General features: G+C 52.4%; 1 protein-coding gene across 1 annotated transcript in view; it reads right to left on the bottom strand.

The window, feature by feature from the left end:
• The window catches only part of LOC119963460 (protein CASP-like), a 99,850-nt gene that overhangs the window by 45,946 nt on the left and 39,387 nt on the right, over nt 1-14,517 (bottom strand). The window contains exon 6 of the mRNA XM_038792618.1: nt 5,725-5,844. Coding sequence (XP_038648546.1) covers nt 5,725-5,844 — 120 coding nt within the window. The remainder of the gene's footprint in view (nt 1-5,724; nt 5,845-14,517) is intronic.

The raw sequence follows: 14,517 nt of genomic DNA, 5'->3' as shown, positions 1-14,517 counted from the left end.
GAGTTATACTGATGGGTTGTTTTACGTTCAGCTGAAGGCTTGTAAATTCTTCAGCTCTTCTTGGCCGAGTAAGGTGACAGCATTTGTCATGTCATGCACATTGACTACTGCCAAGAATTTCACAAAAATACACAAAATATGACGAACAAAACCAGAGTACGCCGCATGCCGTCGGGACGGCCTCAGGATGTCACCTGAGGCCCTCTCCCCGATGCTCCACCCCTAATGGGCAGGGTACCCGACTGGGAATGGCCCTGCCCTAACTGTAGGCCTGTCCTAACTGTAGGCCTGTCCTAACTGTGGGCCTGTCCTAACTGTAGGCCTATCCTAACTGTGGGCCCTGTCCTAACTGTGGGCCTGCCCTAACTGTGGGCCTGTCCTAACTGTGGGCCCTGTCCTAACAGTGGCCCTGCCCTAACTGTGGGCCTGTCCTAACTGTGGGCATGCCCTAACTGTGGGCCTGCCCTAACTGTGGGCACTACCCTAACTGTGGCCCTGTCCTAACTGTGGCCCTGCCCTAACTGTGGGCCCTGTCCAAACTGTGGACCCTGCCCTAACTGTGGCCCTGCCCTAACTGTGGGCCCTGTTCTAACTGTGGCCCTGCCCTAACTGTGGGCCTGTCCTAACTGTGGGCCTGACCAAACTGTGGGCCTGCCCTAACTGTGGGCCTGCCCTAACTGTGACACTGTCCTAACTGTGCCCTACCCTAACTGTGCGCCCTGCCCTAACTGTGCACCCTGCCCTAACTGTGGGCCTGTCCTAACTGTGGGCCCTGCCCTAACTGTGGCCCTGTCCTAACTGTGGGCCTGTCCTAACTGTGGGCCTGTCCTAACTGTGGGCCCTGCCCTAACTGTGGCCCTGTCCTAACTGTGGGCCTGCCCTAACTGTGGGCCTGTCCTAACTGTGGGCCTGCCCTAACTGTGGCCCTGTCCTAACTGTGGGCCTGCCCTAACCGTGGACCCTACCCTAATTGTGGGCCTGAACTAACTGTGGGCCTGCCCTAACTGTGGCCCTGTCCTAACTGTGGGCCTGTCCTAACTGTGGTCCTTTCCTAACTGTGGGCCTGTCCTAACTGTGGGCCTGTCCTAACTGTGGGCCCTGCCCTAACTGTGGCCCTGTCCTAACTGTGGACCTGTCCTAACTCTGGTCCTGTCCTAACTGTGGTCCTATCCTAACTGTGGGCCCTGTCTTAACTGTGGGACTGTCCTAACTGTGGGCCTGTCCTAACTGTGCCCCTGTCTTAACTGTGGGCCTGTCCTAACTGTGGGCCCTGCCCTAACTGTGGGCCCTGTCTTAACTGTGGGCCTGTCCTAACTGTGGGCCTGTCCTAACTGTAGGCCTGTCCTAACTGTGGCCCTGCCCTAACTGTGGGCCTGTCCTAACGGTGGTCCTGTCCTAACTGTGGTCCTGTCCTAAATGTGGGCCCTGTCCTAACTGTGGGCCTGTCTTAACTGTGGGCCCTGTCCGAACTGTGGCCCTGTCCTAACTGTGGGCCTGTCCTAACTGTGGGCCTATCCTAACTGTGGCCCTGTCCTAACTGTGGGCCTGCCCATCCTGTGGCCCAGTCCTAACTGTGGGCCTGTCCTAACTGTGACCCTGTCCTAACTGTGGGCCTGCCCAAACCGTGGGCCCTACCCTAACTGTGGCCCTGACCTAACTGTGGGCCCTGTTCTAACTGTGGGCCTGACCTAACTGTAGGCCTGCATTAACTGTGGGCCTGCCCTAACTGTGGACCTGTCTAAACTGTGCCCCTGTCCTAACTGTGGGCCCTGCCCTAACTGTGGGCCCTGTCCTAACTGTGGGCCTGCCCTAACTGTGGCCTGTCCCAACTGTGCCCCTGTCCTAACTGTGGGCCCTGTCCTAACTGTGGGCCAGTCCTAACTGTGGGCCCTGCCCTAACTGTGGCCCTGCCCTATCTGTGGACCTGCCTTAACTGTGGCCCTGCCCTAACTGTGGGCCTGCCCTAACTGTGCGCCCTGCCCTAACTGTGGGCCTGCCCTAACTGTGGGCCTGCCGTATCTGTGGCCCTGCCCTAACTGTGGCCCTGCCCTAACTGTGGGCCTGTCCTAACTGTGGGCCCTATCCTAACTGTGACCCTGTCCTAACTGTGGGCCTGCCCAAACCGTGGGCCCTACCCTAACTGTGGCCCTGACCTAACTGTGCGCCCTGTTCTAACTGTGGGCCTGACCTAACTGTAGGCCTGCACTAACTGTGGGCCTGCCCTAACTGTGGACCTGTCTAAACTGTGCCCCTGTCCTAACTGTGGGCCCTGCCCTAACTGTGGGCCCTGTCCTAACTGTGGGCCTGCCCTAACTGTGGGCTGTCCCAACTGTGCCCCTGTCCTAACTGTGGGCCCTGTCCTAACTGTGTGTCTGCCCTAACTTTGGGCCCTGTCCTAACTGTGGGCCTGCCCTAACTGTGGGCCCTGCCCTAACTGTGGGCCTGCCCTAACTGTGGGCCTGCCGTATCTGTGGCCCTGCCCTAACTGTGGCCCTGCCCTAACTGTGGGCCTGTCCTAACTGTGGGCCCTGTCCTAACTGTGACCCTGTCCTAACTGTGGTCCTGCCCAAACCGTGGGCCCTACCCTAACTGTGGGCCTGACCTAACTGTGGGCCCTGTTCTAACTGTGGGCCTGACCTAACTGTAGGCCTGCACTAACTGTGGACCTGTCTAAACTGTGCCCCTGTCCTAACTGTGGACCCTGCCCTAACTGTGGCCCTGCCCTAACTGTGGCCCTGTCCTAACTGTGGGCCCTGCCCTAACTGTGGACCTGTCCTAACTCTGGTCCTGTACTAACTGTGGTCCTATCCTAACTGTGGGCCTGTCCGAACTGTGGGCCTGTCCTAACTGTAGGCCTGTCCTAACTGTGGGCCTGCCCTAACTGTGGCCCTGTCATAACTGTGGGCCTGCCCTAACTGTGGGCCCTGTCCTAACTGTGGCCCTGCCCTAACTGTGGGCCCTGCCCTAACCGTGGGCCTGTCCTAACTGTGGGCCCGGCCCTAACTGTGCCCCTGTCCTAACTGTGGTCCTGTCCTAACTGTGGGCCTGCCGTATCTGTGGCCCTGCCCTAACTGTGGCCCTGCCCTAACTGTGGCCCTGCCCTAACTGTGGGCCTGTCCTAACTGTGGGCCCTGTCCTAACTGTGACCCTGTCCTAACTGTGGGCCTGCCCAAACCGTGGGCCCTACCCTAACTGTGGGCCTGACCTAACTGTGGGCCCTGTTCTAACTGTGGCCCTGTCCTAACTGTAGGCCTGCCCTAATTGTGGGCCTGGCCTAACTGTGGACCCTGTCCTATCTGTGGGCCTGCCCTAAGTGTGCGCCTGTCCTAACTGTGGGCCTGCCCTAACTGTGGGCCCTGTCCTAACTGTGGCCCTACCCTAACTGTGGCCCTACCCTAACTGTGGCCCTACCCTAACTGTGGCCCTGCCCTAACTGTGCCCTGTCCTAACTGTGGGCCTTGCCCTAACTGTGGGCCTGTCCTATCTGTGGCCCTGTCCTAACTGTGGGCCTGTCCAAACTGTGACTCTGCCCTAACTGTGGGCCTGTCCTAACTGTGAGCCCTGCCCTAACTGTGGGCCTGTCCTAACTGTGGGCCTGTCCTAACTGTCGGCCCTGCCCTAACTGTGGGCCCTGCCGTAGCAGTGGGCCCTGCCCTTACTGGGGCCCTATCCTAACTGTGCCCTGTCCTAACTGTGGCCCTGTCCTAACTGTGGGCCAGTCCTAACTGTGGGCCTGTCCTAACTGTGGGCCCTGCCCTAACTGTGGGCCCTGCCCTAACTGTGCCCTGTCCTAACTGTGGCCCTGTCCTAACTGTGGACCGGTCCTAACTCTGGTCCTGTCCTAACTGTGGTCCTATCCTAACTGTGGTCCTGTCCTAACAGTGGGTCCTGTCCTAACTGTGGGCCTATCCTAACCCTAACTGTGGCCCTGCCCTAACTGTTGGCCTGTCCTAACTGTGGGCCTGTCCTAACTGTGGGCCTGTCCTAACTGTGGGCCTGTCCTAACTGTGGGCCTGTCCTAACCCTAACTGTGGGCCCTGTCCTAACTGTGGCCCTGTCCTAACTGTGGGCCATGCCCTAACTGTGTCCCTACCCTAACTGTGGGCCCTGTCCTAACTGTGGGCCTGTCCTAACTGTGGGCCTGCCCTAACTGTGGCCCTGTTCTAACTGTGGGCCCTGCCCTAACTGTGGGCCCTGCCCTAACTGTGGCCCTGCCCTAACTGTGGGCCTGTCCTAACTGTGGGCCTGCCTAACTGTGGGCCTGCCCTAACTGTGGGCCCTGCCCTAACTGTGGGCCTGTCCAAACTGTGACTCTGCCCTAACTGTGGGCCTGTCCTAACTGTGAGCCCTGCCCTAACTGTGGGCCTGTCCTAACTGTCGGCCCTGCCCTAACTGTGGGCCCTGCCGTAGCAGTGGGCCCTGCCCTTACTGTGGCCCTATCCTAACTGTGCCCTGTCCTAACTGTGGCCCTGTCCTAACTGCGGGCCAGTCCTAACTGTGGGCCTGTCCTAACTGTGCCCTGTCCTAACTGTGGCCCTGTCCTAACTGCGGGCCAGTCCTAACTGTGGGCCTGTCCTAACTGTGGGCCCTGCCCTAACTGTGGGCCCTGCCCTAACTGTGCCCTGTCCTAACTGTGGCCCTGTCCTAACTGTGGGCCTGTCCTAACTGTGGCCCTGTCCTAACTGTGGCCCTGCCCTAACTGTGGCCCTGCCCTAACCGTGGGTCCTACCCTAACAGTGGGCCCTACCCTAACAGTGGGCCCTGTCCTAACTGTGGGCCTATCCTAACCCTAACTGTGGCCCTGCCCTAACTGTTGGCCTGTCCTAACTGTGGGCCTGTCCTAACTGTGGGCCTGTCCTAACTGTGGGCCTGTCCTAACCCTAACTGTGGGCCCTGTCCTAACTGTGGCCCTGTCCTAACTGTGGGCCATGCCCTAACTGTGTCCCTACCCTAACTGTGGGCCCTGTCCTAACTGTGAGCCTGTCCTAACTGTGGGCCTGCCCTAACTGTGGTCATGTCCTAACTGTGGGCCCTGTCCTAACTGTGGCCCTGTTCTAACTGTGGGCCCTGCCCTAACTGTGGGCCCTGCCCTAACTGTGGCCCTGCCCTAACTGTGAGCCTGTCCTAACTGTGGGCCTGCCCTAACTGTGGGCCTGCCCTAACTGTGGGCCTGCCCTAACTGTGGGCCCTGCCCTAACTGTGGGCCTGGCCTAACTGTGGGCCCTGCCCTAACTGTGGGCCCGGCCCTAACTGTGGGCCTGTCTTAACTGTGGGACTGCCCTAACTGTGGGCCCTGCCCTAACTGTGGGCCCTGCCCTAACTGTGGCGCTGCCCTAACTGTGGGCCTGTCCTAACTGTGGGCCCTGTCCTAACTGTGGCCCTGTCCTAACTGTGGCCCTGTCCTAACTGTGACCATGTCCTAACTGTGGTCATGCTGTAATATGGGCCTGTATTAAATCTGGCTGTGCTGTATCTATGGCCCTGCTGTGGCCTTCGGGAATGAGAAACATCATACACAACGGAAGCTATGTAAGATATCAGGGGCATCCTGCAGATATCCAGAGAAGTTGTCTTTTCTCTTGGAATAAAAATACCCCGAAAGCACACCCACACCTTGTGGCTTATCTCTCTATCCAACCTGTTTGCCAGTGAGTTTGTTTGAAGATTATACTCCATTGTACTGAAGAAAGGGTTCAATGAACAAAATTGTGCTTTAATACTTACATTGATGACATCGTCCAGGTCTCCTCTGCCACCGTCTTCCTCAAGATCCCAATCTATCTCTTGACAGGGCTCCACTGAGCCATTTAGGGTGCTCAAAGAGTTTTGCAGCCGTTCTTCAGCCTAACATTCATGAAAAATATGTTACGACTTAAGGAAAATAGTGACTCTCGATTTCCTAGAGTTCTTGTATTATGAGTTCTTGTCCCCAGTGCTGACAGGCGTCTCCACGTGCAGCACAGGTTGGGAATTCAAACACAAAATTCCCGCAACATAATCCACAGACTGACAGGCCACATGCATGCAATTGAGCTCAGTGGAAACTTGGACAATGGGAGGGGCCAAAAATGTTGAGGAAACTTTGGGAACGTGGTTCAGTGGTGCACAAGTGACAAAGAGATCTTAAACCCATCAAACATTCGCACACCATCCCAAAACTAATAACGTGCAGACAACTTTAGGGAACTTCACTCTCTGGACTGCCCCAAGTCTAGGAGCACATGCATCTCTTGAGTATCGAACTGATAAAGAGACAGTAATTTTCAGAAGAAGTAAAGTTGATATTTAAAATGGCATGAGGGAAAAAAATAAGAAGTTTTATCATAGAGCTGTCTGAAATATGTGCATTCTTTGTATTATCCACAAAATGCTGCTGCCATTTTTGGGGCAATCTCTTGTTCCTAATTGGAGTATCTAGACAACATATTATAGTCCTAATGCTAGTTTGCATTCCAGGTTGATGGAACCATCAATTCACCAGACACATGTATTCCGATATGAATATAGGCTTTAATCTACTTACTACAGAGCCAGCCTGTTACCCGTTGATGAACTCTCGGTGAACTGCAGGCTGACTCTGGACAAGGGTATTTATACAGCAGCACAAGGGGGAGGAGTCGCGGGCGGAGCCAAGGGTGGAGCCCTGTACAAGCTCCTGAGCATTCCCAGAGCTAACCCCCCTAGTGGTCGGATAACGCTACTGCGCTTACAAAGATACAGTGTGAATTACCATGTTACATTCACCACATTCACCCTCTGCAAAAAATTCAAGTCCGGCGGGGGTGGTGGTTTACAAAGTCAGTCTGTCCGGTGGTCGAACTGTCCGCTGTGATCTGCGGAGCACCGGGGTTGCAGCCTCTTGCGGTGGCTGGATGGGTGTTGTGTGCTGGGGTACGATGGCGGACTCCAGGGAGGGTTGTATCCGAGCTTCATATTCTCCTGGTTCGACCGGGGACTGGGGGCTGGCCGGCGCGGGTGCGCGGAACTGGTGGAGCGAGCTCGTAGACTCGGGAGGGCGAGGGGGTGGCAGCATGGGGTGTGGGGTGAGAGCTCCTTCTGTGGGGATAGAGGGGCCACTGGATCCGGCAGGTGCCAGATCCCGGAGGGATACAGTGTCTTGACGGCCGTCAGGGGAACTCGACAAATGCATACTGGGGGTTGGAATGGAGCAGGCGCACCTTTTCAACAAGGGGGTCGGTTTTGTGTGCCCTGACGTGTTTCCTCAGAAGTACGGGGCCTGGTGCCCTCAGCCATGCCGGAAGTGAGACCCCCGTGGTAGTGCCCCTGGAAAAAATGAAGAGCCTCTCGTGAGGGGTCTGATTGGTCGCTGTGCATAGGACCGAATAGCGTGGAGTGCATCTGGGAGGACTTCCTGCCACTGGGAGACTTGGAGCTTTCTAGACTGGAGGGTCAGTAGGACGGTCTTCCAGACCGTCGCGTTCTCCCTCTCCACCTGCCCGTTCTCCCTGGGGTTGTAGCTGGTAGTCCTGCTCGAGGCAATGCCCTTGTCGAGCAGGTACTGACGCAGCTCGTCGCTCATGAAGGACGAACCCCGGTCGCTGTGTATGTAGCTGGGGAAACCAAACAGTGTGAAGATTCTATGCAGGACCCTAATGACTGTGTGGGAGGTCATGTCGGGGCACGGGATAGCAAATGGGAAACGGGAGAACTCATCTACGACGTTTAGAAAGTAAACGTTCTTGTTAGTTGAGGGGAGTGGCCCTTTGAAATCAATCGTGAGGCGTTCAAAGGGCCTAGAAGCCTTGACCAGCATTGATAGAAGTGCGGTTTGCACTCCGCACAGATCGGGCAGTCCCTGGTGACCGCTTTTACCTCCTTGTTGGAGAAAGGCAGGTTTCGGGCTCTGATGTAGTGGGCGAGCCGGGTGACCCCCGGGTGGCAGAGGTCATTGTGGATGTATGAAGCTCTCAGTGCTCCCGGAGTCGAAGAGGCATGGCGTTTTGTACCCGTTGATTTGGACCTCTGCCATCGAATTTCGCAGATGCTTCGGGCGTGATTGGTCCAGAGTGACTGCACTGAGTTGCGGGTAGTCGGCGGCTCGATCAGCTGTGCTGGAGTGGCCCCGTGATGACTGCCCTCTGAGTTCATAGTCGTACTCTTTCGATGAGTTGTCCGAGCGTGGAGATGCAGGTCGGGCCTGTGGATCGCACGTGGCGGGCGGCGAGGAAGATGGCGTCCAAGATGGCGGCGCCCATGAGTCGCACGTGGCCGGCCGCGTGGTGGAGGTTTGCCAAGATGGCGGCCCCCATGGATCGCACGTGGCAGGAGGGGACGGAGTTGGGGCATTGGCCGCAGCGTTTCGGGCCCCGCGGGCCTGAGGGTGTGGGAGCGATTACTTCATGCCGCTGGGGAGTTGGAAGCTGGGGCCCTTTTAGCGAGGCACACTCTTGCGTAGTGGCCTTTCCGCCCGCAGCTGCTGCAGGTCGCGTTACGGGCCGGGCAGTGCTGCCGCGGGTGCTGATTCTGGCCGCAGAAATGGCAGGCTGGAGCAATATAGTGGCTGGCTGGAGCAGCATAGTGGCTGGCTGGGGCAGCATGGTGGCTGGGCGGCTGCGTAGCACAGGCCTGGGGGAGTCGCTGGTGTGGGGCCCATGATTGGGTCGCGGTGGCCGCAGGGAACGAGTTAAGGCTGCAGAAGGAGACCTCCATCGTGGTCGCAGCTTCCACAGTTGTTTCTAAGTCTTGGGCCCCCTTTGCCAGCAGTCGTTAGCCACATAATTAGACCTGAGGCCCGCTACAAAAACATTGCATAAAGCACGTTCTCTGTGTTCAGCCGCGGTAACTGCTTGATAATCACAGTCATTTGACAAATTTTTTTTTTTTATATAAATTTAGATTACCCAATTATTTTTTTCCAATTAAGAGGCAATTTAGCGTGGCCAATCCACCTGCTCTGCACATTTTTGGGTTGTGGGGGCGAAACCCACGCAGACACGGGGAGAATGTGCAAACTCCACACAGATAGTGACCCAGAGCCGGGATCGAACCTGGGACCTCAGTGCCGTGAGGCGGTTATGCTAACCTCTTGGCCACCGTGCTGCCCTGTCATTTGACAAATTATTGATTTCCCTTAAAAATTCGGCGAGTGATTCTGTAGGCCGCTGGAGGCGAGTCGTGAACACATGGCATGCGTAAACTTTGTTAATGGGCCTTACATATATCTTATCGAGTACTGCTAGCGCTGCTAGCACTGAACCGGCCGAGTTTAGTTGCGTAGAGATTCGGTGGCTCACCCTCGCATGCAGTAGATTTAACTTCTGTTCCTCTGTCGTTTCGGCTGTGCTCGCTTCTGCCAGGTAGGCCTTAAAGCACCGCAGCCAGTGGGAGAAGATTTCTTTTGCCTCTGCATCCTGCAGGTCGGGTTCCAGGCGTCCAGGCTTGAGGGCCGATTCCATGATCGATCTTGACTGTTCTTAAGTAGATTAAATTGATGGAACCATCAATTCACCAGACACGTGTTTTCCGAAATGAATATAGGCTTTAATCTACTTACTACAGAGCCAGCCTGTTACCCGTTGATGAACTCTCGGTGAACTGCAGGCTGACTCTGGACAAGGGTATTTATACAGCAGCACAAGGGGGAGGAGTTGTGGGCGGAGCCAAAGGTGGAGCCCTGTCCAAGCTCCTGAGCATTCCCAGAGATACTCCCCCTAGTGGTCAGATAATGCTACTGCGCTTACAAAGATACAGTGTGAATTACCATGTTACATTCACCACACAGGTGAACAGGGTTTCCCTTAATTACTAACACCTCCCAGTCGCCCATCCCCGAACTATCTTTCCACAGATTATGATTATCTGATCCACTTTGTTCAACATCAATATATCAAGTTCAAACTTGTTGCAATAACTGTTTGTCAAACAACACAACAGAGCATTCCATGGCCAACCGCATGTTGAGTTTTTCCCTTTGAAACGAACACTAATTGCATATCTACGAGATAAAGACATGCCACAGCCTCGCATTGCAGAGTCCTTTTGTAGTCTTTCAGGCGACATTGGGAATTTTGATGCGATCGTTCCAAACTGATTGGAGTGAGCACAGTTCGTCAAGTACTTCACAAAGATTATTTATTTTAGTGACCGCACTGAAAACACAAATAGTTGCCAAATGATTAAACTGCAAATGTTAGAAGTGTGTGACACACAAATCAGCAGTGCCTCAAGAGAGCAGGATTAACAAGCCCAGGCTTGCTATGTTTACATAGATCCTGTGTGATAAAGGCCACTATATTACGGTGTTCTTCTCTAAACAAGATGGAGGTCATCTTCTCCCCTAATCCCCCACACCCCTCCCATCCCCCTAAACCTCTCCCCTCCCCCCACCCCCAACCTCCCTCCCCAACTATAACATTGGCAGAAACAGAAAATGCTTGAAAACTTAACGGGTCTGGCAGCATCTGTGGGAGAGAAAATAGAGCGAATATTTTGAGTCCATTCAACACTTCTTCAGAGCTTCCACAGACACTGCGGAGTTTTCCCAGCATTTTCTGTCCTCGATTCAAATTCCAGAATCCACAGTATTTTGCTTTTATATTAATTATATGATTGGCTTTTGCCAAGCAGACAAAGACCATAGTGTGTGCAAATCATTTATTTGCAAATGGGTTGAAAATGGTGTTAAGCTAAGAGGGGAGCAAACGTAGCCACTAAGTAACGTGTTACTGGCTGAAACTAATTAATTCAGCTCTTGTGGAAATTCCAAGTCGTTTTCAATATACTGCTCAGGGGTTATAAATAACACCCTGAGTGGATCTGAATCTGTGTCCATGAATAAAGCCAGTGTGCAATTCAATTAATAATAAATCGTGCCAGGTAGCCAGATCACACTATTGTGATGCATGTGGAAGAATTTTGCGTTAAACTTAATTTAATGTGCACTGCTACGTGTGGATCAAACACACTCCATGATACAGAGCATATTACTGAATCCACATTATTAGGCATGGATAAAATTACGCACTGTGTATATAAATACACACGCACACATGCGTACACACACACACAAAGTTCAGAAGGTCTTGTGACGCAGCTGATAGTGTCCCTACCTCTGCTCTGGATTCGAGACCCACCCCAGAACATGGTGGCAAAAGAGGTTTGGTATCAACCCGAAATACCTTTTAATGGTGGTGATAAGAGCTGGAGAGACTTCTGGTCAGCCACGCTTGATGTAGAGTGGCGCCCCTCAAGCTATAAGCCCCTGGTGATAGATTAGTGATCTGTCCTGGGAATTATCGGCCATGAAAATGGACAAATCTTAGATAGATAGAATTTACAGAGCAGAAGGAGGCCATTCAGCCCATCGAGTCTGCACCGGCCCTTGGAAAGAGCGCCCTACCTAAGCCCCACACCTCCATCCCATCTCCCTTTATCCCCGTAACCCAGTAACCCCACCTAAACTTTTTGGACACCAAGGACAATTTAGAATAGCCAATCCACCTATCCTGCACATCTTTGGACTGTGTGAGGAAACCGGAGCACCCGGAGAAAACCCACGGACACACGGGGAGAACGTGCACACTCCACACAGACAGTGACCTAAGCCAGGAACCGAACCTGGGACCCTGGATCTGTGAAGCAACTGTGCTAACCACTATGCTAGCATGCTGCCTGTATTGTCTTGCTGCACCGCTAGGTGTGGGAAGAGAATGTGATCGCAATGCAGAGGAAGTTGTCCTTGCAATTAATCCATCATATCCATAGAACACAGATGGCAAGATGGCGCGACATTTCAGAAACGGTTAAGGGTCTCAATGAGGGCCTTCGGGACGTCAAATCTGCAAATTAGAACTGATAGACCACCAATAGAGGAGGGAGAAACACAAAGAGTGTGAACATTAAACTCTGTAACTTTTGTCTCAACAACTGGAAAAGTATGCAAGGAAATTAAGTGCCAATTTTTCCATTTCATTATTTTTGGCACAAGCAGACCTCTGATTGAAAATTTTTGGTTGTGGGATTGACATGTGGAATTTAGTGATGTGCTATCTCAGCAGTTGGCAAGCACCCAAGCAGAAAATCCTAACCAAAGTGTCAGTACAGTATTGATTAAAAAAAATAATAGGGCTGCATATTAAAATAAATCTATCTCTTTTACAATCTCAGGAAATAAGTGACCTATAATAATTCTGTGCATAGCTTGCGCAGTGATACCTTAACAGTTGCCCACACATTGGGCTGCTGGGGACATTCCATAAGAACTAGATCCTAGCCCTGTGTCTCCTCAGAAAGGTCTTTGCATGGCTCAGTGAAACCCTCAATAGCATCCAAGAATGACATGGATGAGGACTACTTGTAGCATTATAGACATGTACAGCATGTGAAGAGTTAATGTCATGTTACAATTAGCCACTAGATGGAGCTAGGGGCAGTACTATAAAAAACACTGACTCTTAGGCTTCTGGGAGTGAGTGGAGTTGAGTAGAGGAGACTGGAGTGAAGTGCATAGTAGAGCTAGAGAAGATGGAATATGGTTACAGTTAGAGTCTAGAAATAGTGTTAGTGAGTGTAGTTTAATATAATCTGTTTGTTTACCATAGGAATAAGTGTTGAACGTTAATTTAAATAGTGTAAATGAATTTAACGTTGATGAACATCACTTCAACTGTTTTTGTGAACACTAAGCTTTCCATCCTGTAGTCAACCTCACAAAGATCGCCACACAACTCTTTTTGTTTTTTAGAATGCCACTCAATTAAGAGTGTCCAATCCAAGTGCATATCATTATCTCGTCAGTCCCTGTCAGGGTGAACAAGCAGTCACACAGTGGCATGGGTATCCCTGGTAACCTCTTTAAAGGTTCTGATTTTGGTAGTGCTGCGTGGGGGTAGAAGTGGACAAAGAACTAGGACCGGCCTTGTACCCATGTATCCTGGCGGCTGCAATGGAGTTCTTCCTGCACCAGCGATCCATTGTCACTTGATACCAAATGTTCCATTGGTATAGGTGATTCTAGCTTGCAAGTGGATTCTTTGCCCCCTGTGTTGATCATGGCCTTGTTGAGGAATGCAGCAGACCTACAGGGCCATCAACTCTTCTACGGATCCAAGAACTTGATGACATTTGCAACATAGAACATACAGTGCAGAAGGAGGCCATTTGGCCCATCGAGTCTGTACCGACTGTAGCCATGCTGGCCACGCAAAATGGACACTGAGCCAAACTAAAATGGAAGGCTGCTGAGAAACAGACAGTTCAGCCAGAACAGCAGTCTGCAAAGAGCAGTTTGCATTCTGCAGCAGCAGGAACCAGTTTGGGCTCAGGTGAAAAGACCTTAGCTAGGTGCAAATGGCAAAACGCTTTGCATGCTAATGAGGCCATCAGACTTGAACACCCACACAATAGATACATTTGGTTCTGAATGGACACATTCCAATCAAGACCCAGACATCGAGGCACCAGAAACCTCCGAACAAAAGGACATAAGAAACGCCCCCTCCATCACGGAGACCCCCTCGCATTGGGGAATTAATCCAGTATCGATAAGAAATTGATCCAATAGGTAGAGCCCGCCCGGGAAGAGGGAAGGACAACGGAACCCCTATAAAAGATAGGGACCTCGTGTTGCCCGGTCTGTTAAACCCGTGCTCCGGCCCCGACTGACACCTGGTATCCTGACTCCAGCCGTTGAGCACCAGCCGCCGAAACCGTAAGTTCAACGCTCGCTACGCGATCCAAGCCCGCTAGACTCCCAAGTGCCAGAACGCTTGCTGAAGGCTGCAGACAAAACCAGGACGAAGGCCTCGTTCTCTGACCTTGCCTGTTCCTGTTAGATAAGTATTCTGTTTGCTTATGTTTAGTTGTAGCTTAGTCTCTTAGTGTGTGCATGAGTATTTATTATTAACTGTATAATAAATATTGATCGTTTGAACTTTACTAATCGGTGTATCGTCTTTATTACTTTGAACTTGACCTTGGAATACTTGTGACGTTGCCTATACGGCAACTGGCGACTCCAGAGCTAAATAATTACATAGAACAGAGCCTAGCAGTGTTAAGCACACGTCGAACTCGGAGGCGTGTTAATACACTCCAATAAACGCGTTTTACGCCCATAGTAAAACGTGCAACATTTAGTGGCGACATCCGCCGGGACCCTGTTGTAAGTGGAAACACCACAGTGTCCAGGACCCTGAAATTTGAATTAGAACTCCAAATTGCAGAGAAATAAAGAGATCACAAGTATTCAAGGTGTTCAAAATAATAAGCGAAATTCGGAAGTGTGTTTAGTGCATGCGTACTAACAGGGCTGTAAGGTAAAACTGAAAGCTTTTTGTTGCGACAAACTTTCGGTAGTTTTGTGATCGGAAAATAGCGTAAGCCGTACCCTTTTTACGAAACACCACCCCAGCAACCCCCTGTTCCAAATTATAAAAAGAGAGTCAGAGGAAATGGCCATGCAGGCAATGGAACGTCTGATGGATCCAGCAAAGTTTGTGGTCGCAGCGACCAGCAGCAGTAGCAGAGTAGGCCAGTGTCCCACGTGGGAGCTGGAAC

This window comes from Scyliorhinus canicula, chromosome 3 (genome assembly GCF_902713615.1).
Source record: "Scyliorhinus canicula chromosome 3, sScyCan1.1, whole genome shotgun sequence".
NCBI lineage: Eukaryota > Metazoa > Chordata > Chondrichthyes > Carcharhiniformes > Scyliorhinidae > Scyliorhinus > Scyliorhinus canicula.
Note: the sequence above shows the minus strand (reverse complement) of the source record. Positions and strands in the feature narration are given on the sequence as shown.